At 33.1% G+C, this 22,617-nt stretch overlaps 1 protein-coding gene across 5 annotated transcripts; it reads left to right on the forward strand.

Moving 5' to 3' along the window:
* Window positions 1–205: 205 nt before the first annotated feature.
* LOC117231876 (C-Maf-inducing protein-like) lies at window positions 206–21,479 on the forward strand. 5 transcript variants are annotated; one of them, XM_033490742.1, is made up of 10 exons: window positions 206–377; window positions 894–1,088; window positions 6,409–8,475; window positions 14,187–14,372; window positions 15,215–15,804; window positions 18,033–18,122; window positions 18,446–18,698; window positions 18,876–19,133; window positions 19,509–19,809; window positions 20,214–21,479. In XM_033490742.1, the coding sequence occupies exons 3-10, from the start codon at window positions 7,195–7,197 to the stop codon at window positions 20,336–20,338; spliced, it is 3,084 nt and encodes a 1,027-aa protein (XP_033346633.1). In that variant the 5' UTR covers window positions 206–377; window positions 894–1,088; window positions 6,409–7,194; the 3' UTR covers window positions 20,339–21,479. The 5 variants fall into 5 exon arrangements, with proteins under 5 accessions (XP_033346633.1, XP_033346636.1, XP_033346634.1 ...); XM_033490745.1 differs by lacking the exon at window positions 894–1,088; XM_033490743.1 differs by lacking the exons at window positions 206–377; window positions 894–1,088 and having other exon boundaries at window positions 6,054–6,664; window positions 7,155–8,475.
* The last annotated feature ends 1,138 nt before the right edge of the window (window positions 21,480–22,617 follow it).

Raw genomic sequence — 22,617 nt, forward strand, 5'->3', positions numbered from 1 at the left:
TAGAAAATAATCTTTAAACATTAATAGAATATATGGAATTAAAAAAATATTAAATGCATTGAAAATGGAACTGCATGGTTTTCTATCGTGAAAATTTCAATTCGTAATAACCTTTTGTGAGACGAAAGAGGGGGACAGACAGTGTCAAGTGTAACCTTGGATGTGATATCTTACGCATATTGAAAGGGAACTTGAGCGCTGTTATTATCGGGTATGGTGTTACAGTCGTGGTCGTGGTGTGAACGCGCGTGGTTCTTTTCGTGGAGGTTCTGAAAACTGTCAAAGTAGACAGACGAAAGGATACAAGTGTTTTCTTATTGCAGAGTGTCGTTTTATTCTTTTTTGTTCAATGATTCTTTACAAGTTGTGCATTAGTGGTACGTATATTTTATGAATTATTTATTATTTGCGTACGAATATGTATATTAATTGTGTTCGGTTATGTCTTAACCAAAACAAATTTTCTATCCACGATATTAATAAGTTTTTAAATAATTTAAAACTGAATTGATTGATAAGACAGTTTTTTTATAGATCTTTAAATGTATGAAGAAAGATAATGATGAAAAAGATTTTGAAATGAGAGTTTTTTTTATATAAGATGTTGATACAGTACTGTTTGCAAAATATCTTATTTTTTATTCTCAGTGAAATTTTTAAGAAATTTATAGATATATTATAATTATTTAAATAATTGAATACGGAGCTATTACGAAAAATAAGGCGGTATCGATAAACAAAACAATAACAATTAAAATCTCCAATTTTTGTATTATAAAAAAATGAAATTTAAGAATGGAATAAAAATAAATTTAAAAAGAAGTATGTTAAAAATTAAAATGGAGAAGGACTAAGACTAATTATGTCACATCTTTTTCTCTTTAATGATGAAGATTCGTTGTATTTGGTTGTCGACGTCAAAAGCGAAAGTGGATTGGATAGTCGCTGATATGACTTGTCTTTTCGAAGAAGACCACAATATAGTGCTGGATCTGATAAATTATAATAAATAATCAACGAAAAGCCAACAATCAGCCATCGAGAATAAAAACTGCATATGCACTCAGAATAAAAGATGATTGATATAGGTATGTTAATCTAATTATTAATAGTTATGACTATATACGAATAAAAATTTTTTAGTTAAATATTATTAATTTATCTATTATGGATATTAGAACGTAAATGGTTCAATTAATATTTAAATCGTTACGATAAATCTTTAATGAAAATTAATGATTTTGAGTTTATCAATTTTGCATTAATTTAAATATTTATTTTCATCGGGTTAAAATAAAGCTTATTTTCATTTTTTGGTATCTTCCAATATAATTACAAAAGTATTCTTACAATTGTAATAATATAATTTAAGGATTGATTAAGTTTGAGAATTAAATAACGAAAGAAAACATTATTTAAAGATTCAATGTGGAATTTGAAGTGTATCAAAGATAGGATGGAGAATGAAAGATTCTTATAACGGATTGTTCTATAATTATTTTCTTACAAAATTATATAATATTTCCCTAAGTAGAATAGTGCAAACTGTAATCTTATATGAGTTTTTAAAATTTTAACGAAAACGACAATAAATTATTATTATAAATATCATAGAAGATAAATGATAGTAAAAATGAGGAATTAAGATTAATAAATAATTTGTTTTCAATAGTTCAAAACAAAACAATTGATTAATTTATAAAGGATTACAAAAAATTTCATTGATTCCCTTTTTCGTCTTGAAATAACTTTATGTATAAAATGTTAGTTTATATTATAGCGTTTAAGAGAAATGGAAAATACTTTAATCTGAAATGTAATAGTAAAAAATAATTCTAACCAAAGGCTTGACGAAGTAAGTACGTCATTTACCAAGAAAAAGTGATAGCGTCGTCAGCTATTTATCATTTCTTCCTCCCTTCGCAAGTTATTATTTTATGCGCACATTTACTAAAGCTAATCAGAATGCTACACAATAGTTAGAAACTGAGCGGGACCAAGTCTATTAACCTATTGAACCATGAATTGTCGAAGAGATTTCATGGGCAGTTCATTTCAGATGAAAAGAAGAAGATTGTCAATTGCAGATTTATAAACGCATTCTTTTACAATCTTGTCAATTGACCATATTTGATGAGTTACATTCAACAAGTATGTACTTCTTAATTTAACTACATTTTCATATTTTCGCAACTGGGTACGTATCTGTATGAACACATTAGCAGCCGATGGCGTAACGTTTTTTTTTTCAACAATCGTATCGTTAATAAACGATTTTTCTGGTACGTATATACAATCGCAAAACTTGAATAACAATTTAGGAAACATATATATCTATGTATACGTCCAATTTTCTAAATTAAGAAAATGCATATAAGTCCAATTTTCTAGATCTAGAAAATGTATATATGTTTAATTTTCTAGATTAGAAATTTTATTATTCAAGTTTTGCTATATATTGATACTTTTTTCACTCGCTATGCCTGCCGAATATTGTTTAAAACTGACTGTATTTGCTAATTTCAATGAAATTAAAATGTAACATAGAGAATTACATTTTGTATGCTAAAATTAAAAGAAAATAGAAGAATATACGGTATCGACTGCTCTATCATCATAAGATCATGAAATACAAAATAGTCGTCATTTTTTCTTGCTGATGGAAAATCTATTATTTCAATTAATATTTTTCGTGTAATTATCGATTCTTTATTTCAATGTGATCGTTTTCCATAGAAGTCACGAATGTACGTATTTCTCACGTAATACTTAGCAAAGAAACGTAAAAAATACCTAGAAGAAAACAACAGGTCCAAGTTCTCGGTAGCAAAACCTGTTTCCCTCGCAATTTACTTTGGCTATTAGCGATTGAATTCTTCTTCTTCCTTTTTTTTTTCTTTCATTTTGCATGGTCGCCACCTCTTCCTGCTTCCGCGAACATACGATTCGGATTAGTCTAAGCTCGTGATCAAGGTGAGGGTAATCGATGAGGGCGGAGTGTTTACGTCGATTTCCATTACGTAGAACGAGAGAAACGACGGCTTGACAAACACGAGTCACCTTTGACGCAACGCGAATATATGACAGTCAGCTGCATCATACGACCAGAGACCAGGATATTGTCGGCCGGTCTCGTCACGTGGCTGCTATGTCAATGATTTGAGACGTCAACCAAACGCCTATTGCGTGATCGGTTCCTGATTTATGTTATGATAATACTAATAATCACTTGATCTCAGTCATAGGTTCAATAGAGTTACAGCACAACTTCATTTAGTGGAATGAAATTTTAGTCGATGTTTGATATAAATGAGTTTCTAACGATTGAATAGGATTATTCAAAAGTGAGCTTCTACTATATGAATGAAAAATGATAGATAGTGAAGAGAATTAGTGAGTTTTTATTACATGCATTATATTTCGTTGTATTATAGTACGTGTCCATTTATTGAAATGAAATTTGACTTGATGTTCAAGTAAACGTGTTTCTGACCATCGAATGCGATTATTTGAAGGCGAGCTTCCATTACATGAATGAAAGTCATAGGCAGTGAAAAGGATTAGTGGACCTTTATTATATTACAATAGAACTCCATTTATTGGAATGAAAGTCAATATCCAATTAAACGAACTTATTACTTCTACGTTCATTTCATTCACTTGTTTACATGTTTTTGCTATCGATTTAATTTTGAGTCCCAAGTTCAGTTGCGTATTCATTTTTATTAAGTCATTGTTTTGTACGTTTTCATTTATCATATAAGATCGAGTTTTCACAACTAATGATACGTTCTAATCCTTTTGTTATTGTTTCTTCGAAACTGAAGAGTCATAAAGATACAGGTAACCATCTTATGGCACGGACGTCTGTATCGGACAATTTGATAGTCACGGGAACCTTGGTACAAATTAAGATTTTAAAGATTAATGGAATAACAATTTTATTCCTAATTTTGTTCAGAAATTTATTGAGAAAGATATATCGAACGACGATATCGTCATTATAATTAAATAAAATCAACACATTTTTGCATGGTACCAAAAATGGAAGCTAGTAAACAATTTTATAAATTAATTTAAATCTTTAATAGTATCATTAAATGTATAGTTTATAAAAGTAACTGTCTGAGATATATGTAAACATTGAAATATCGCGTTTGGGGCAACGCATTGTTAATTTATTTCATTGTTATTTTTCATTTTAATTATGAAGCGAAGGAATATCAAAAGAACATTCGATGATAAGTTTACTACTCTTGCGTAACTTTTTCTTGTCTTACGATTTTATTGAAACTCGTAACTAAATTGGATGGTCGATTATGTTCAATAAAAATGGCTTTTGGCAAAATTCTCATGTCGTAAATGTCATTCTTTGCATCATCGGAACGCGACTTCTCCGATGATGTCATTGGACGAGGTGAACAGTCGAACCGACTCGATAAACTAAAAATAGCAGTTTCTGTTTATGCTTTTTTAATTTTTTCTCTTTTTATTTTCGTATGCTAATTTCGAACAATCGCCAACGTTGCTGAAAAATTCCTTCGGTGGGAACGAGATACGATCGATCTTAGAGGCACAAATAGTGCGACATAGGAAATAAATCTTATCAGTTGCCCAAGTTCAAGTGAAAATCTGACATACTTTATCAGGAATGATGCATTGAATTATATAATAGGATAAAGTTCGTTGAAAACGAGATCGTCTTTGAAATCGCTATTTTCGTCGGAAGTAAAAGTGTATTTCGCTATTCCGTTGGCTAACAATGAGAATTTACTATTGGTTTATTTAAAAATATTGCGAGTTCGTTATCGGACCGTAAAAAAACAAATGTGAGTTCCATTCTTTCAGCAGTCTTTAAGTCTATGGTTTAGTATTAATGTATTTGGTAATATACTACTATTTCCTTTACATTAATCATCGATGATATGAAATATTAATTATAATGAATTGGAAAGAATAATTTCATATTTTTACAACTGTTTAATATTTCTTATAACGGTTGATTTGCTCTTTGAAATAATATAAAAATGTTATTAGTAAGAATTTAATGGTATATAATGTTTGATTGTGAATTCATAATTTTAGTAGGTTCTTGATGCGAGCAAAATTTGGCGCGAGTTTTGAATTCTCTTTTCTCTTAAGCATCGTGCAATGAATAGCACGTGCGATATTATGACTAATTTTTATGAAATAATTCGAGAGAAATGCAAATTGACAATTTTAAGAACCGATCGAAAATAAAATATACCTTTCGTTTCTCCTATCCCGTTAAAAAGGATCATAAATCTAAAGCACTCATTTTTACGAAATTTATAGACAAGATATTAAAAATATGATAAACGATACTAAAAAAATTACTATAACTTCATTAATATTCCAAACTTCTTTATCAAATATCAGAATGTTAGAAATTATAGTGAGTGTTACACGTATATTCTAAATGTCATACACTCTCAGAAAATTAGAAACAAAAGAAATCGATCCTTTCTTACCCGAACCGTGCAAACACTCCTTAAACCGGAATGTCAATGTATCATAACCTCATTAACAACGTCCACGTTCTATTTGTGCACGTTGTGCACATTATTGTGAATCGCATAAAAATAGAAATCCGGCATTCGCCAGGGGAAGAAGAGCGAGGAAAATTCGTCGGGGACTATTTTCGGAAAAACCTTTGAATTATTTTCAAGAGTTTCGGTATATTTACCGTAGACACGAGCCAAATTTTACTTTTCACAATTTTTTTCTTTCCTTAAACCAAGTCTCCAATAAAATAAGAACACAAAACAGCCAACGGAAACGACCAACTGCGGAAGCCAATGACAGAAACGAACATAGGAAATGAAAACGAGAAAGGAAAAAAAGGAACGAGGAAGAGAGATGGAAGGAGTGAGAGTAGCGGGAACGCGATAATTCGAAGCAAACTCGTGACTAGTCATTGATCGACCGCGAGACGTCGAGCGCCGCGACGCCCTCTCTCCTTTTCCTAACCCCAGCGGCGCGGCCCGGCGCGGCGTCCCCACCTGTACTTGTTCACAATCGTGTCAGACATTTAAGCGTCACGTCGGAAACACGCCTCCCTCTTTCTCTCGCTCTCTCCTCTCTTTCCCCTTTGTTTCTCTCTCTCTCTCTCTCTCTCTCCTTCGCTCTTTTCATTCGTCGTTCATCGACTCGTCGTCGCGTCGTCGGCCGCGTCTCGCGGACCAGAAGAAGAAATTCGTCGACGAATCTCGAGTGCTCGTTTCGTGTTTCCTGTCGGTTTCGTCGTTCGGGTAGAGAGAAACGAGACTAGAGATAGAGATAGAACGAAAAGGAGAGAGACGGAGAAACTGGCGCACGCAGCACGCGAAACAGAGACACTTCTTTGCTACGTGAAACTCTATTCTTCTCTTTTTCTTTTCTTTGCAGAGGAAGAAACGTGCCGGTGGTCGACGCGCGAGTGTTTCCGTGCGAGCTTCATGATTCGATTGACCCAGTGAATAATCACGAGGAACGGAAGAAAAGAAGAACCGAAAAGGGGGAAACGTTTCTCAAGTGGTTGTGCGTTTTGTTTCGTGGCAAAATGTGCTGTGGCCAGCTGCAATGCGCGGACGAAACGTTCGACACGAGTCTTGGTTGATCGTTCTTCGTGAAGATATCCCCGGTGCGCGGACAGGGAGTATCAGTATGTCCTAATGCTAATGTCGAGGATTCGTCGAATTTCGACGTCGGTTTGCTGGTGCTACCCCGTATCGCCGTGCTCATTGAATCGCTTTGTTTGAATGGGGTGGCGGTGAACGACCGTTTCTAGGTCGGTTGAGATCCACACGGGAGCTTAATTGACGCGCATCGAGGGATTCTAGGAGCGGGTCGTAGGCGAAATTGGGATATCGAACGCGGACCTTTTCGCGCGGTACGCGGGTTCGGGACAAAGCTTTTCTCACGGAGGCTTTCCGCGTCGCATGGAAAACGACGTTTTTCTTACTTCTGCGATCTTCGTCAGTCAGTGTCGATCGTTCCGCATCAAATCCGTAAACGTCTCGCGCGACCAAAATTAGGTCACTGGAAGACATATTACGACCATTAGCATCCAGCAGAATCTTCAACGGAATTGATAAAAAATTTAACAGAGAGTTGATAGGACGAAGTTAACTAGTAAAAACTCGCTGATATAGGAACGAGCGTTTCGCGAAAACTTGGGAATATAAAGTCGATATGTTTTGTTTCCAAACGCCGTTCACACGCGCGTCACGCGTGTTCGTGTCCTCCTTATCTTCCAACAAGACGAAGACCTCCTCGATGAGCATGATTCTTCCAGCGAACAAGACTTCGGGCTCCAAGTGTGACAGGCAAGACTCGGAAGCGACGAGTGAAGGTTCCGGCTCTTCTATCGGCTACATTGACCAGGAACCATCGGTCTCTGATACGAGCAGCACCGACAGCACGCTTCCGGATATCAAAGCGGATTACCTCGATCCTGAGACTTTGTCACCTGGACCTGATTCTCTGATTGTACCAACTTCTATTGTCATCGTGGAGAATGGAATAGACGAGCCAAATAACATACACGCGGAGGATAACGAACAGAGTCACCATGCGACCCCTTCCTCTTCTCCTGAGAAGCAGTCGTACAGCAACAGACGGTCCAAGAAGTTGCTGCTTCGTCTACGTTCCGATTCTTCGACCAACAAAGAGGACAGCTTGGACACGGTTGATGATTCGATCGAGGCTGTGTCGGTGGCTTCGAATAAAGAAGAAGAACATAGAGACGAGGAGAAAGAATATAAGTCTGGAGAAACTTTGCTGACGAATTCTTCGTCGTCGGTGCTGATCGACTCTGTAGATACCGAAGAAGATATTCTAAGAAACTCTAGAGTAACTGCAGCTTCTGAGAACGATATATCCTCGTTGCAGAACGTGTTCAGCGAATCAGAGAAGGAGAACGTATCCAATCAGGAAACGGAAACCGAGACGGAAGAAGGATCCTCGTTACCTTTGAGTCCCGCTGGCCCGTCAACTGGAGGCTTATCTTCGTCGACAGTACCTTATTACAATTTTCTCTGTGTTAATGGTGGATCTATGCGCCAGGAGATGACCAGCACCAGCTCTCCTCAGTTGTCTTCGGATAGCAATCACAGATCCAGCGCTGAATCTACTGCAGTTGATGCCTGCAGTTCGTTTAACGTTGAGAAGAGCTCGAGGATAGATACGTTGAAGTCAGAGGGCTTGGAAAGCACGTTTTGCCTACCTGCAGCAAGATCTTGCCCTAATTTGGAGAGACAGAGCGCTGGATGCTCGCCAACTAGCGGATCCTCTTCTTCTAGTCCTAGTCCAGGGCCTGTCGGGCCTAGATTTAAACCTATAGAGGAAGGAGACATTCAAGTGTGTTTTTTGAATTATACCAACCTCGTGAAGAAGATCTTGTCAAGTAAATATCTGAGGAGGTGGGAGACGCATCATCTTTATTTGAACGACACCTGTATCTCGTCGAAAACGGTGAGTCGGGTTTTTGGATATGTTGGATATAAACAATCGAAATTACTAGCATCTCTATTTACTACATTTTATATTTTATTCAAAAACTAATAGAGTTTTCATACTTAATAAAAGTATTTTTTTTTTACACAAAAGCTTTAACAAATTTTCCTTTTTATTTGGTATTTTACATTATAGGGCACGTATGGCGAATGAAGGAACAAATTTATTGTAAAATCAGATTTATAGAAAATAAGAATAATGAGTTTGTATTGAATATCATCAGGACCCTCTGACACGATAATTATTAACTAATAATATTAGCAAATTCACAAGTTATAGGTTGTAGATTATAAATATGTAATAAAATAACTTGTAATTTGCTGATTTTGATATATGTATTTCGTTTGTGTTATTATAAAACTTGTTACTATATACATATAATGCAAGAGAATTTGTTAATACTAATAACTTGGAACTTGTGATTTTAAAACTTTCACTATACATGTACAATAACGTTAGTGAAATTGTGTAAGTGGTCTCAGCTGTCCTGACACATATTTACCGGTAGTATATACGGTGAACTGGGATTGAATGGTTTAAAATTAATTATTTCATTATGGTAATCTTAATATTAATATTATAATAATAAAGGACACTACTATTAATAATCATATTAATACAATGTCAATATTAAATGTATTAACTATAGTAATCTCTCTCTTTCTCCCTTTCTTCTTCCTATTTTTGTATATTACGTGTATTCTATGTATACTTGCATCTTTAAATTTTCCACAAATGCATAATAATAACGATTAGCTTTGCCATTAAAATAAGTAAAAGATTATTTTATGAACGTATTATGAAAACTAGAGGGATTAGGCGATTCGGAAGTATTTCGAGTTAAATTTTAACTCTATTGTTCTACAATAGATGGTTTCTATTTTTGCCCTCTATGCAAAACATTTTCGTAGAAGGACGCTGCGAAACATTTTGAGCAGTTTACATAAAGTTATTTCACGAGTATTCTTCATTTTCCGTATCGTTATGTATCGTATCTTGTACATTGTACATAATTGACTTTTATAAGTTTCTTGTCATGTGCGTCATTAATGCCCAAAGGTAAAGTATTTATGAACCAAAGAAACGCGTTTTGCAGTCTATGAACTATGTGTAATGTTAAGTAGATTTAAAAGGAAAGGAGCAAAGAAAGAGAAGAATCATATATTAGGTTGTCCGAAAAGTTTCTTTCGTTTGATAAGGGAACAATAGAGACACAGCATTTTTTATTATTTTATTGAATTATGTATGATCCATTTTGATAGTAACAGAACAAAATAATAAAAGAAAAAATGTTGTGCATCTATTATTTCCTTATAAAACAAAAGGAACTTTTCGGATAACCTAATACGTGTCTCTCAGTAATTAAATGTCTTAACGTGACTTGACGTGGTTCCAAAGTTTTATTAAAAGCCATAATTTTCGTATGACGCGAGAGATGTTCGCAGATAAAATAGAGCGGCTATATTTCTTTCAGGATTAATTTGTGATTGTAACACGATATTTTTTAGTCTTTTCGGAGGATATTTCATGGATTTCCATAGAAACTTTATCAATAAAAAATAAAATGGGAATACATAAACGCATAATCGCAAACGAGGGAAAAAGATAGAAAATATGAGGAATAATGATTCAAGCTTTAGTATATAGTATAATACATACAGCGGATGAATACATACATGACATCTATGTATGTTTTCCATTGGTGGATTTATTTTATCTATACTAGATCTATTTATTATTAGATCGCAGTTTTTCATGCATATATGTATAGGAAATTTAAAGCTGCAGAACTGCGCATATAATATAAAAATATACACATTAAATATCCGAATTATGGCATGGTTCTTGTAATATTTAACGAATGAAACAAATTTTTGCTTAGATTTTATTTCTTTAATCGCAACCATAACAATTTAGAGCACAAACATTCGCAGTCTACTTATAATTTCGCTGTTAGGCTGTTATCGACAGACGAAAGGACTGCGAAACGTACAAATAAATAATCGTTTCTTTCATATTCTTCTGCATTCGTGGATTTACGTATATTTCTACGAATATCTGTTTCGTTTCGTGTCTGATACGAACTCCTTTTTGACGTTAATTGATCGTTTACAAGCTGCACGAACTACTATAACAATTGATATTATTAATAATATTCTATGAATAATTAATATAATATATGTATATTACTAACGAAATCAGAAGCTGAATTTTATAATTTTCGATACTTCCCTAAAAAGGTAAATTATCGATGCCATAATTTAAATTTAATTCACCGTAAATGACACTATTCGCTTGAATCGTGCGAGTTTATCGGCGAAGATTTCATCGTTAGCTGTCAGTGAATGGTAAATCGTTAGGAATTTAATTAATTTTGTTTTATGGCTATTACGTCATTAAGTTTCTTGCCGATATCGCATCTGCAATTACAAGTCGTACCATGCGTCTTAAACTTTCCAATAATGACTACTTATACATCAACTGGTTATTTATTTCCTGCTAACATAATATTATGATAAAAAGACAAATGCCTCACATGTGTTAACTATTAAAAACATCGCGTGACAATATAATATATCAATGATGCTAACTTTATTAATATGCTGTATATGTAACTTGCTGATAATTACAGGTTAATAATTCAAAACTAATACTTGGTCAATGTGCGCAGAATTGCTAGAATTGACGCAGATATTGTAATTGTGATAAATCATGCCGTTTTACGTTATTTTACGTTAGTCGAGGCTGCGAGTGTTTCGTCAGATTTTAAACTCAAACATCTAACTTACATACAGTTGTGCGAGGATTGGAAGCAAAAGATAAAGAACTGGAATTAGTATGCAAACATTTTTTAGCTTCTGAGAAATGTAGGATTGCGGATGGAACATTAAGAGTTTGCGTTTTAATGCAATTTAATTATTTAGGCAGATTTTTATCTTTTTATGAATATAAAGTTTTCCAGAATTATTATTGGAAAAGATGTTCATCTATAACTACTTTACATAGATATAAAAAGCTATTTACTGTTATATGTAGTCGTATATTTATTCAGAGTTAAACTTGTTATAATACACACTGTCATATGAACTTGCGATACTCGTAAGAAAAATTGACTATCATTTCATCATTTTCATCTGAACCGTATCTACAGAGTTGCTAAATTAAACAAATATATTAATCAATTTAAATTTCCTCTTACATTCGCATTTTTTTAACAGCAAAATCTGTCTACCAGCCCTTCGTTCGAAACTTTTTCCTTTTTTTGTTCTGTTTCTTCTCTCCCCAATATAAAAGAATAAAGCAATTCTTGTTCCCTGTTTGAAACGATTGCCGTTTGCTACATCGGTATCTCGCCTGAATTCGTCGAATGTTAGTATAGATAACAATCTTTTGTCGGGAAACGAGAAATGTATAACCAGATTGGAACTCGTCGTTGCTTGTATCAGGTGATCAGAAAAAGAAAAGGTAAAAAAAAAAAAAAAAAAAAAAGAAAAAGAAGAAAAAGAAGGAAAAAGAAAAGAGAAAAATGAATCGAGCTGGCTTTTTCGCGGTGCAAGCGTAATCTGAAGCGGTCGCGAGACGCATTCAGGGTCGGCTTTGACGCAAGTGATGCACACGCACACGCACACGTGCACGCACGTGCACCTCCCTTTTGTCTCTTTTCCGTGTACACGTTTACGTGACAAGCGTGCATACGTTTGCGTGAATGTATCGAGAACTGCACGCGACGCAACGTTTGCAATTTTACGTATTTTGAACAAGTATCTGCGTTTTATGCGGGAAAATTAGGGTACGAAGAGTCAGCTAGTCCCAGGGAATAGTCATTTTTCGATGCTTTCTATTTTATCGCGTTTCATCTAAGGTGATCAATTTCTCTCTTATGTTCATGCACTTATGGAAAATTTGAAGATGCAAAAATCCATAGAACGTATATAGTATTCAAATATATATATATGATATTCAAGGTATAATACTCGTTGTAAAATTTAACGAGCAAAACAAATTTCTCCTTAGATTTCATTTTTTTAGGTATTATTTATCGATATTCCATTTGCCCTCTGGGATCTTGAGGGGCTTTGGTTTTTACATCCTTATATCTACTTTTCTCTACTCACTAAGTAGTATAAATCATTTTTTTTGTACTTCTGTTCATACAGATAGCAATTTACATAAATTTCCGGAGTTTAGTAATATCATTTTTATTAGGTCGACATTCTTAGGTTGATATTCTTTTTATTAACTATTTGAGACTTGATGCAAGTGTTTACATTAACAAATACATACATGTATGTATACATGAACTGATTTGCTTACTTGTTTATATCTTTTTAAAACTGCAATCTTTCCTTCCTTCTTTAAAAATTGGGAACACTATGTAGAATAACTTTTGATATATTATAATTAGTTAATTTTTATATTAAATAATTTCCAATTTCTAAAAGCTTAGAATTTCTGTAGAACTATCTCTTTGTGTTTATATGCCAAGTTTTCAACGATCAAATTTTATGTTAATTTTTAGATTGTGAACTATGGTATATTACTTTTTCTACTATCTGACGTTACAATTAATTTACTATTTAATTTTGTTTCTTTATTATGAAATCTTTTTGATACTATGTTATCAATAACGAATTTTATTAGTTCCTAAGTAATTCAGGTAATTTCTGTAACATATGAACTATTACTTTTCGAAACTGAGTATACGAGAAGTGACGAACCAAGTTTGGTATCGACAATTTTAATTAACTTTGTATAACTTTAAATTATTGCGATACGTAAAAGTTTCAAATCTTAAAGTCTATAATATTTCAGTCTTGTAAATTGAAAGTTTCTATATTTTAAAAGCTCGTATAAATAGGTATATCTTTGTATTTATATCCGAGACGACAGTTTGGCCAAACAGTTATCCGATTTTTAAACTTTTTAATATTGAGATATTATTTCTTTTTTCGTTACAGTATAAAATTTACGAAAGTAAGATTTAAATGCTAATACAAGAAACATAGAGGCATTTAAAGTTTGTAATCTGACTTTGTAATAATACAGCCATTTAAATTCAAGTACGAAATAATTATAGTTCTCATTTAGATATGCAGTCTTTAATATTGAAATGTATCCAAATTACCCGCATTACAACCGTTTAACTAACTATCATTCTAATCATTCTATCAACATATCTGCGTTGATCTGTAAAATTTAAATTTTAAAATAATATCGTCGATTTAAATTATTAAAAATTATGTTAATATGGTTAATAGATTGCAGACATTTATGAACTGAGGAGAAAATTAAGCTTTCTAAAATGTATAGTTCAGTATCAAAGCGTTCAGTATCATATTTACGTATTAAAACAAATCCTTATATATGTATTCGGATTCTATTTTCTTAGTTCAGATATTCACGCAATTATGAATAAAAATAATATTTAGAATATTATAAACGCTTAAAACTATAAAAGAATAAGACTAAGTGGGTATTTGCTCGTACGCTTACTTTTCAACGTAGCATTATTTTTTTTATTGGGCTCTATACATTTTATTTTATATGAAAACACGCGCTATTAAGTGATATGGAATTTAATACACTTGAATGTTTTCAATCAGTATGTGGATGCTATAATAGATACTTTTCGTAGCCACTGTAAATTATTTAGATATAATTTGTTTTAGAGAACGGGATTTTTTCGACAACCAATACCTTATAATAACATGTCGGATATACGAAAGTATGCTGTTACTAGATGGGATCCTACTTACAAGAACTGCCTTAGCATAGTTCTGCCAAACAGTTCTCTTCTTCTCCAAGCGAATAATGCTTATACTAGGGACCAATGGTATCATTCGATACTATGGAAGGTAAATTCTTGTATAATTCTTTCTTTCTATTTTTTGCAAATTCTACTTGTCTTTTCCTCTTTTGATCTAAGCACATATGTAATATCTCTAGAAATTCGAGATATTTAAAGACATTTGGAAAGACGAACTAAAAACGAAGAAAGTACACATATCGGAATTTTTTTTTATAAACAGCAATACAATCTTCGATGTGACGACGGAGTAAATAAATTAATTAATAATAAAACAAGTGTGAGAAGAGTTTCGAAATGTTGACGTTTAACTATCGAATAATGAGCCCAAAAGTATGTTGTTATACAATAAGGAAAAAACATTTCTATTAGTGTAATTCTGTATCAAAATTACCAAAAAGAAGAACATATTCACTTGTGCTATTTATTCAAAGTGATATTTGAAGTGCAGCATCATGATAATTGAAGAATGTATGTAATGAATGGCATTCTAAGCCATTAGAGTATATAATGCATAAAGAGTCTTTTAGAAAGTAATATATGTGAAAGTGATACAAAAGAGGGGCGCCAATAAGCTCATAATTCATTAAAAAAGTGATACATACACCTCCTCTCAGAAATCTTAGAACAGTTGTCATATTTGTTTCAAAATTGAACAAATGTAAGTGATAGTAAATTTCTATAGAGCATCGTTTAACTTCATAAAATTTTATGTAACATAAAAAGTAATGTAAGCTAAAGCGAAGCTAATAATTCTAAATACCTATAGTTTTATTAAAGATAGAAGATGTCCCAAGAGTTTTGAGCGGGAGTGTACATCATCGATTATGTAAACGGATCTTATGTAAGTGAATTTACGCAATCTAATATGTGTGAATTTCGAATTTTCAGAGGAGTATCTTTAAATATCAGCATCTAGTATCTCTAAATACCCGAGAGGAAGTGATCATCAAAGAATTAAAGTCAATGGTTGATTTCGCGTTATGGACGTCGCTCCAGGACGAAAGAGTGTCTGTAGCGCCGTTAGAAGCTGTTGCAAAGCATCTCGAAGATTCGGCCGTCGAAAATCCATCAGAGAAATATTCGGAGAAATCGACAGAAGAAGTGTCTCGATATCGAAACGACCGGAAACATTGGGCTGAAGCTGTTCTCTCCGTGGTATCTCCTCTTTTAGACAAAGTTGCACTTCCAGTCTGTTTAACGAGGGTTCTTGTGAAGTTGGCTCAACAGCATCCACAGTCGTCCTTGGTCACAGCCATAAGTCCAGCGATAACGAGATGCCTCAAGCATACGGTGGATTTTGGCAAATCCCTGGACATGAGGAAACTATTGCAAGTGTTTATAGCTTCTTTGTATGCAACGGATGGAGAGCAAGCGATCAGGGATTATATCGCTTCAGTTCACGGGCCTGGAAGCGACTGTCCTCATCCGAGGATGCTTCCTAATTTGGTGTCCGTTTGCGTAGCTGCGGTTTTCCATAGGTGAGTTTGCTTCTTCTTTCTTTTCGCTTTTTTATGGACAAATTTACAACTCACAATCTGACATTAGATATTACAATAATATTGTACTTATATGTAGGAATGTTTATTATAAATTAACAGAAAAGACAGTATGATAACACAATATTGTAGCACTCTCACAAAATTGAATATAATATCGCACTTCACAAATTCGCTTAACACTACTATTTCTACGTCACAGCAACACGATGAACTTCTCTCGATCACGATTAATTCAACTCTGGCCACATTACCACGCTCACTTTTCCTGTAACAAACCTTGGTAACGCTCACAACACTCCTTGACAACATTAACACATCTTAACAACGTTTATAAACAATCAGCCACGTCTTTCGCCAACGTCACACCATCCCACATATATAATAATAAATTATATTCAAATATAAGGAGAGTCACGTAGTCTGAATCTCAAATGGTGCATTCGTATTGGAAATTATGGTACTTGGACTAAATGGTGCGTTCGTATTGGAAATTATGGTAATTGGAAGATATTTGAAGTATGAGTTGCAAATTTGTGAAACTTCTGTGTATTGTACAAGATTTCTTTTGTATTCACGTCAAGAAATGAATATAAAGTTCCTTAACATATTTATTATTGAAGCAATTAATATTGATATTATTTTTCCAAATTTAAACTCATACGAAACGATTACGCGAGCGTTCTGATTATTTATGGCAGTCAGTATAATAAGGTTCCGATATTCTTACCGTAAACATTTTTAACATTGAATATACGCGACTTATAGCAAAATCTAATTATTTAATACGGTTGATGATTGTCGATAGAATAATATTTAATAGTACATCAAATTCAAACTTCAAAGAAATGTTAAAAATTTACATGTTTTTTAAAATACTTCTAAAAATTATAATGTAAAATTAATACAATATTTTTAAACATTTCATAATAATGTTTGTTATGTGCATTGACTTTGTCTAAAAAAAAAAAAAAAAAAAAAAAAGAAAAGACTAATTGCACGTGGCGAGTGCATTGTTGCAAATTGCGTGAGTCACCCTGTATTTTATCCACGCTTCATTAAAGCGTATCAAAGGCATGAACGTTCTGGAGTGCCTTGTTTGAAAGTGCAGAAACTAACCCTTTAACGAAGAATATGACTTTAGTTAACTGCTTGAGAACAATTCTGCGGAAAATCTCGCTTAATTTCACGTTAGAATCTTTTTAATAATATTTTCATTTTATTTTTCCTTAAAATTTCATGCAAATATAATCTAATATATTAAAAATATGCTTTATCTTAATATAAATATAATTTCTCAAAGAATGTATTTATAGAAAGAAATATGTACGCATTAAGACACTTTTTATTTAGTATCTCTATATTTTTGTATAATAAAATATTAGTATTTTACCTCAGTATTCTATATCAATATAGCTTTCTGCAACATTTTTTATTTTTATTTACTGTGACTTGAAAAAATATGCTACATACGATCTTTAGATAAAATAGCAAAGAATTTAATGGAAAATGAAAAAGAAATCAATTTACATATGTACAATATACAGAAGAATACACTATGTGCGTCGATTCGTGAATCACATACATGTGAATCTACATGTAAGATAATTAACTAATTCAAATGAAGAGAAGATGCGGTATCATTTCTTGTGAACGAGGCAACAAATCTCCTTATCTTATGATATTTTTGCTGATATGAATGATAATTTTTTTTTTTGTTACGTTGCAATATCTTTTTCCTTTGCGTTCCTTTAATTAATGTATTTTCGCATCAACAGGCGCAATATCTAAATACGTTGTTCGCATAATAAATTCGACAAAAATTTGAATAAAAAAGGTTCCACGTTCTGTAAGAATCTTTTTAATTCTTTTGTTTACATACGTAAAGACTATTTAATAATCTACCAAATACTATCGTGTCGTCAGTCAAAGAAACATATATTCGATGCGAAATATTTTATTTCCGATTTGATACAGCTTTTACTTTTATGCTAACTCGTAAATACGTCAGCTTGCTTTTTTACACGCGTCCAGGCGCACTAAAAGAACAGGTAAAATTTAGAAGTCCATTCGTTACAACATGTCAAACGCACAACTGTGCAGAAAAAGCCGCTATGACGCGAAATAAATTATATATAGTAGAGAACATTCTTGCGTACCACAAACGAAATGCGAATTAATGAAACTAATTACGAGCCGTTCAATTGCAGATTCGAAGTGGTTAATCGTTCTTTGCCGGAAAACGAAAAATCGCCGACCTTGCCTCCATTGGATTGTTACCTTCTGGTGCTAAATATCGCGTAAGTTTCATCACTAATGCGCTCATTATTACATATGGAATGCGAACATTTATGCAAATTTATATTTTCATGAGTACAATTAAAGAAAGTTAAACCCTGATGGAAAATTGTTTTACTAAGTAAATAGTAATTGTTCCACTAAATATTATAACGAGCGTTGTATTTCGGCTATTCTATTGTATATATATTTGTATATTTTTGCATCTTCGAATATTTTATAAATTGCATAAATATCCGCGGTCTAATTACAAGTAAACTATACCCTTTTTTCTCTTTCTTTTAAATTTCAAATCGCAAGAGCTAACTATTATTTTCTTTTCTAGATCAGAATATGCCGATTGGAGGCCAGAACTTGGTGCTTTATTGCAACCCGTACCATTCCCAGAGGAAGCTTTTGCTATGAAAGAGGTCCAACAATCGATATTAATGTGCGTAATTAGCCGTTTAGCGAAAGACACGAGATGCGTTGTGCATCGTGTTCTACTTCCGATTAGGGAACCCAGACCTGGATGGATTCATATTGCCGCACCATCCAGTCCGGATTGCCCTGATCAAGGAGAATTGTTTGGCGAAATGGTAATTTTTCATTTTCTACATTAATCCAAATAAATAATGCCATAGAAATAAAATTGACTTCTTTCTTTATTTATGCGATAGAATAAAAAGCAATTCCTTTTGCCAAATACAAATTTGTGCTAAAAAGCGATATCATCTTTGCTATGATAATTGATCCCCTACTGTTTTTTTATCCAGTTAACTACCTTACTGGCGTGCTGCTGTCGAAGAAAGAAGTTCATCAGCTGGCTGATGAAACAAGTACGCGACGATTGTATACTATTAGCAGTAAGAGGCTGCGAGGCTGCCCAAGAAGGTCTTTGTTTAATGCTAGAGTGGCATTTGCTGTCAAGCAAAGAAGCTAAATTGCAAATAGTTAGTGCGTTAGAGTCAACCATTTCAGGCAAGGAACGATACGCAGCTCTTTGCCAGAGACAAAGGAATTTGCAGCAACTTGTGAGTAAAGAGATTACATCTATTTTGGAGCAATGTCAAATACACAATTTTTCGGATAATATGTTGTTATAAACTAAATTAAATTGAATTTGGTATGTTTCCGATTTATATACTTGCTACTGTAAATCTATAAATTTTTCAATTGTAAATCAAACAAGAAATATGACTGATTTCAAATATATGTTCATTGTTTAATGGTGATGTAATATCATTATAGATTTTATTTTACAATAAGAAAAAATAGGTGTGACTTGAAATTTCATAAAGGGAAAAGTCGTTTCATGACCGGGAAGCTGAAAAATAGACTATGACTATTATTACTATAAGATATATTTTTTTTAATATGGTATAAGTTTTTGTTTTGTATTGAAACAGCTTCGGAAAGGAGGTCCTAGACGACTGACGTTACCAGCCCGGGCGACAGACGCGGACGTTGCCCTTATTCTGAGCGGAAGGGCTCTTGGCAGCTTGGAATACCTTAGTTTGGCCTTTACCTCGGTGACCTCGGCTTGCGCCGAGCAGCTAATCAAATTACCAGCTTTGAGGCATCTGAACTTGTGGGCCACGCAGTTCGGTGACGCTGGCCTACAAATGATTAGCGAACACTTGCAGAAACTGCAGGTCCTGAATCTTTGTGAAACCCCTGTTTCTGATAAAGGAATCTCTAGCTTGGCCTGTAAGGAAATATTGAATGTTAATATCGTTTTGTCCAAAGAGAATGTATCTTGATATGTTTAGTATACATTTTATATGAACTCTTATCTCTATATTTTCATAAGATGAATTTTTATTTTAACATCTACTTTCATATATTTTGTACTTTACAACTTAGATATCCATATACTGCACATACAGTGGCTACAAAAAAAAAATGTTAGCACATCATTAGATCCAAGCAGCACTTTCATATGACTAAAAATTTGGTACTATGAAAATGAAATATAGAATCTGATAAAGAAACGTTTCATTGAAAAATATGTATGTGCCAATACTTTCTGCAGCCGCTGTATGAAGTTAATATAAAATCTTTACTCAATTTCTTAATTAATCTGAACATTTATTCAATCTTTAAATTTTCAGCACTAACGAGTTTAAAGAAGCTGAACCTGAATAGCACGAAACTGTCCGTTCAGACGTTCGAATCCCTGAAGAAGTGTTTGCCAGCTCTGCAAGAGTTCGACGTGAGATACACAGACGCTTGGTAGCCAGAGCTTTCTTCCTATATCCAGTCGAACAATTCCAACAACTCCAGTATCAAAGAGAAAAGACAGAGTTAGACGAGATTCAGACGAACGAAGAGAAAGGTTCGAATGGTGAAAACAATTTGACGAGTCGTTGAAAAATATCGTGGCATCTGGTGTATTGCGTGCTGTTTTATCGACGAAACGAAAAGAGTTATTTAGATGTAAAAGATGGCTCTCGCATACGGGAGTATATCGGGAGTCTTTTAGAGGTGTAGTTAAGAAGATGGATAGTTTGAGTTCCAAACGGGACACTTTCCTCGTTTACGTGAGAACAAAAGATATTTTCAATCGTTGTTAAGATTGACTAAAAAAAATATATGCACGTGTCTAGGATTACAATAAAAGCCTGAAAGAGTAAGATGATTTTACTCGATGAAGAATCGAAGCGAGAAAACTTTCAAGAAGTATCGTTAACTGCCCAAGAATTGACGTTTCGATATAAAGAAAAAAAGAGAGGTGGACACTCATCGAAGTTAGAATAGAAAGAGAGTGGAAATTCGTAGCGACTCTATAAATAGTTGATTCATGTAGGAATAAGTAAGAGGACATCGAGAGATCGTTTCCGATGGCACAGGGACTTGCTGTTCGGCGACAGGAGTCCGAATTATTATTCGGTCGACCGCAAGTCTCCAAGTGCGTTGCCTTTTTCCTGAATCCTACGCGTTACGTTTTATTCCGATTTTAAGCTGTTAACGTTTTTAATTTGAAGATATAGTATAATTTATCGATATAGTAATAACGAATAGAGTGTAGATCGTTTAATTTATTATTTGTATATTTATTGAATTTTGAGTTCGCGATAGGATATTATTAATTTCTTTACGATATACTTGATTCGCTTTATTTCGTTCCTTGTAAATATTATTTGATAGACGCGTTATTCTTGAAAGACGTTTCTTCGAATGTGATCTACATAGTTAAGTAAACGTAGTTTTATAAAGGGAACAGAAATATGCATTTAATTGAGATTCGATTTGATTGCGCAGATATTAAAAGGATACCGGATAGAACTGACGATGAGTGAAAATAGATTCCTGATGATGTATTTTTATTTCGGTTCGTTTTTAGTTAGACCATAGAATAAAACAGCCAACAACTCGTTCGCTGTGGCTTGTTCTTTTAATGTACATTTTAAAACTCGTTGTTAAGATATTCAACTAACAAGATACTATCTTAAATCTAATGATCTAATCTATAAAGTAAAAATTTGAACTATGTGTATGCTATTAACAAAAATATTATATATCCTCGATGAAGATATTGGGTGTTTGAGAAAGGATAACAAATATTTTAGGATATTCGTAAAAATAAATAAAGATTTTGATACCAAAAATTTAATAATTCCAGAGAGAGTTTATTTAGATAATGTAATTAAATTTTCAAAATTAGTAAATTTTATTGAATAATGATATTTGTTTATATATAAAGGGAAAAAGGAATACACAATTATTTATGATTAAAGATATGTTGTAAACTTAATTCTATTTTTAATTATAAGTTCCTTTCTGCTTATTTTGATGAGTATTACGTATGTATTTTTAATGTTTTTCACCCTTTCTTCGACACCCTCTATATTAACAGTTTCTACCAAACATAATTTGACAACGTTGACTTCGTCGAACGAAAGATTTACGTGAATTAGTCATATATACCTTCTATTGAAAATCAACGTGTTCATTAGTCGGTTACTATTCACTTGTATGTACAAGTAAAGTCGGGGAAGAAAATTTGTCAAAAGAGAAGTGAACGTTATACATGGAAAAGTCGAAAAACAAAGGGACACATAATAAATATTTTAAGACTAATAAATATTTGTCATTTTACCACGTATCCGTTCGAAATTTTTATACGCTTGGTTTATTCCTTGATAAAACATTTGCTATTTATAAGAATCCGGATATCATATTTAATATAATATTAGAACAATCAGAGTAGTTAAAATGACCAATTTCTAATTTTTTATAGAAATTTTGTTTAATTGGAAAATTATAAGTCCCTTTACTTTACGACTTTTATTCGTGAATCGAGAGAAAAAGTGTAAGTTGTCATCGTGTAAAGTAATATCAGATTTATTTTATTTATATTATAGCTTGTACGCTAGGAGATAAATACGGATGAACTTCTTACCGAACGAGAGTGTGTTCTCGAAGAAGATTCTTTGCCGAGGATTCTTGCTCTTTTTTCCTTTGAATAGCGCTCAACTGCCTTAGCGATCAAGCTCTGAGCGGCCACTGCCATAA

The sequence above is a fragment of the Bombus vosnesenskii genome, unplaced genomic scaffold, assembly GCF_011952255.1.
Source record: "Bombus vosnesenskii isolate JDL3184/JDL3185 unplaced genomic scaffold, Bvos_JDL3184-5_v1.1 scf7180000013275, whole genome shotgun sequence".
NCBI lineage: Eukaryota > Metazoa > Arthropoda > Insecta > Hymenoptera > Apidae > Bombus > Bombus vosnesenskii.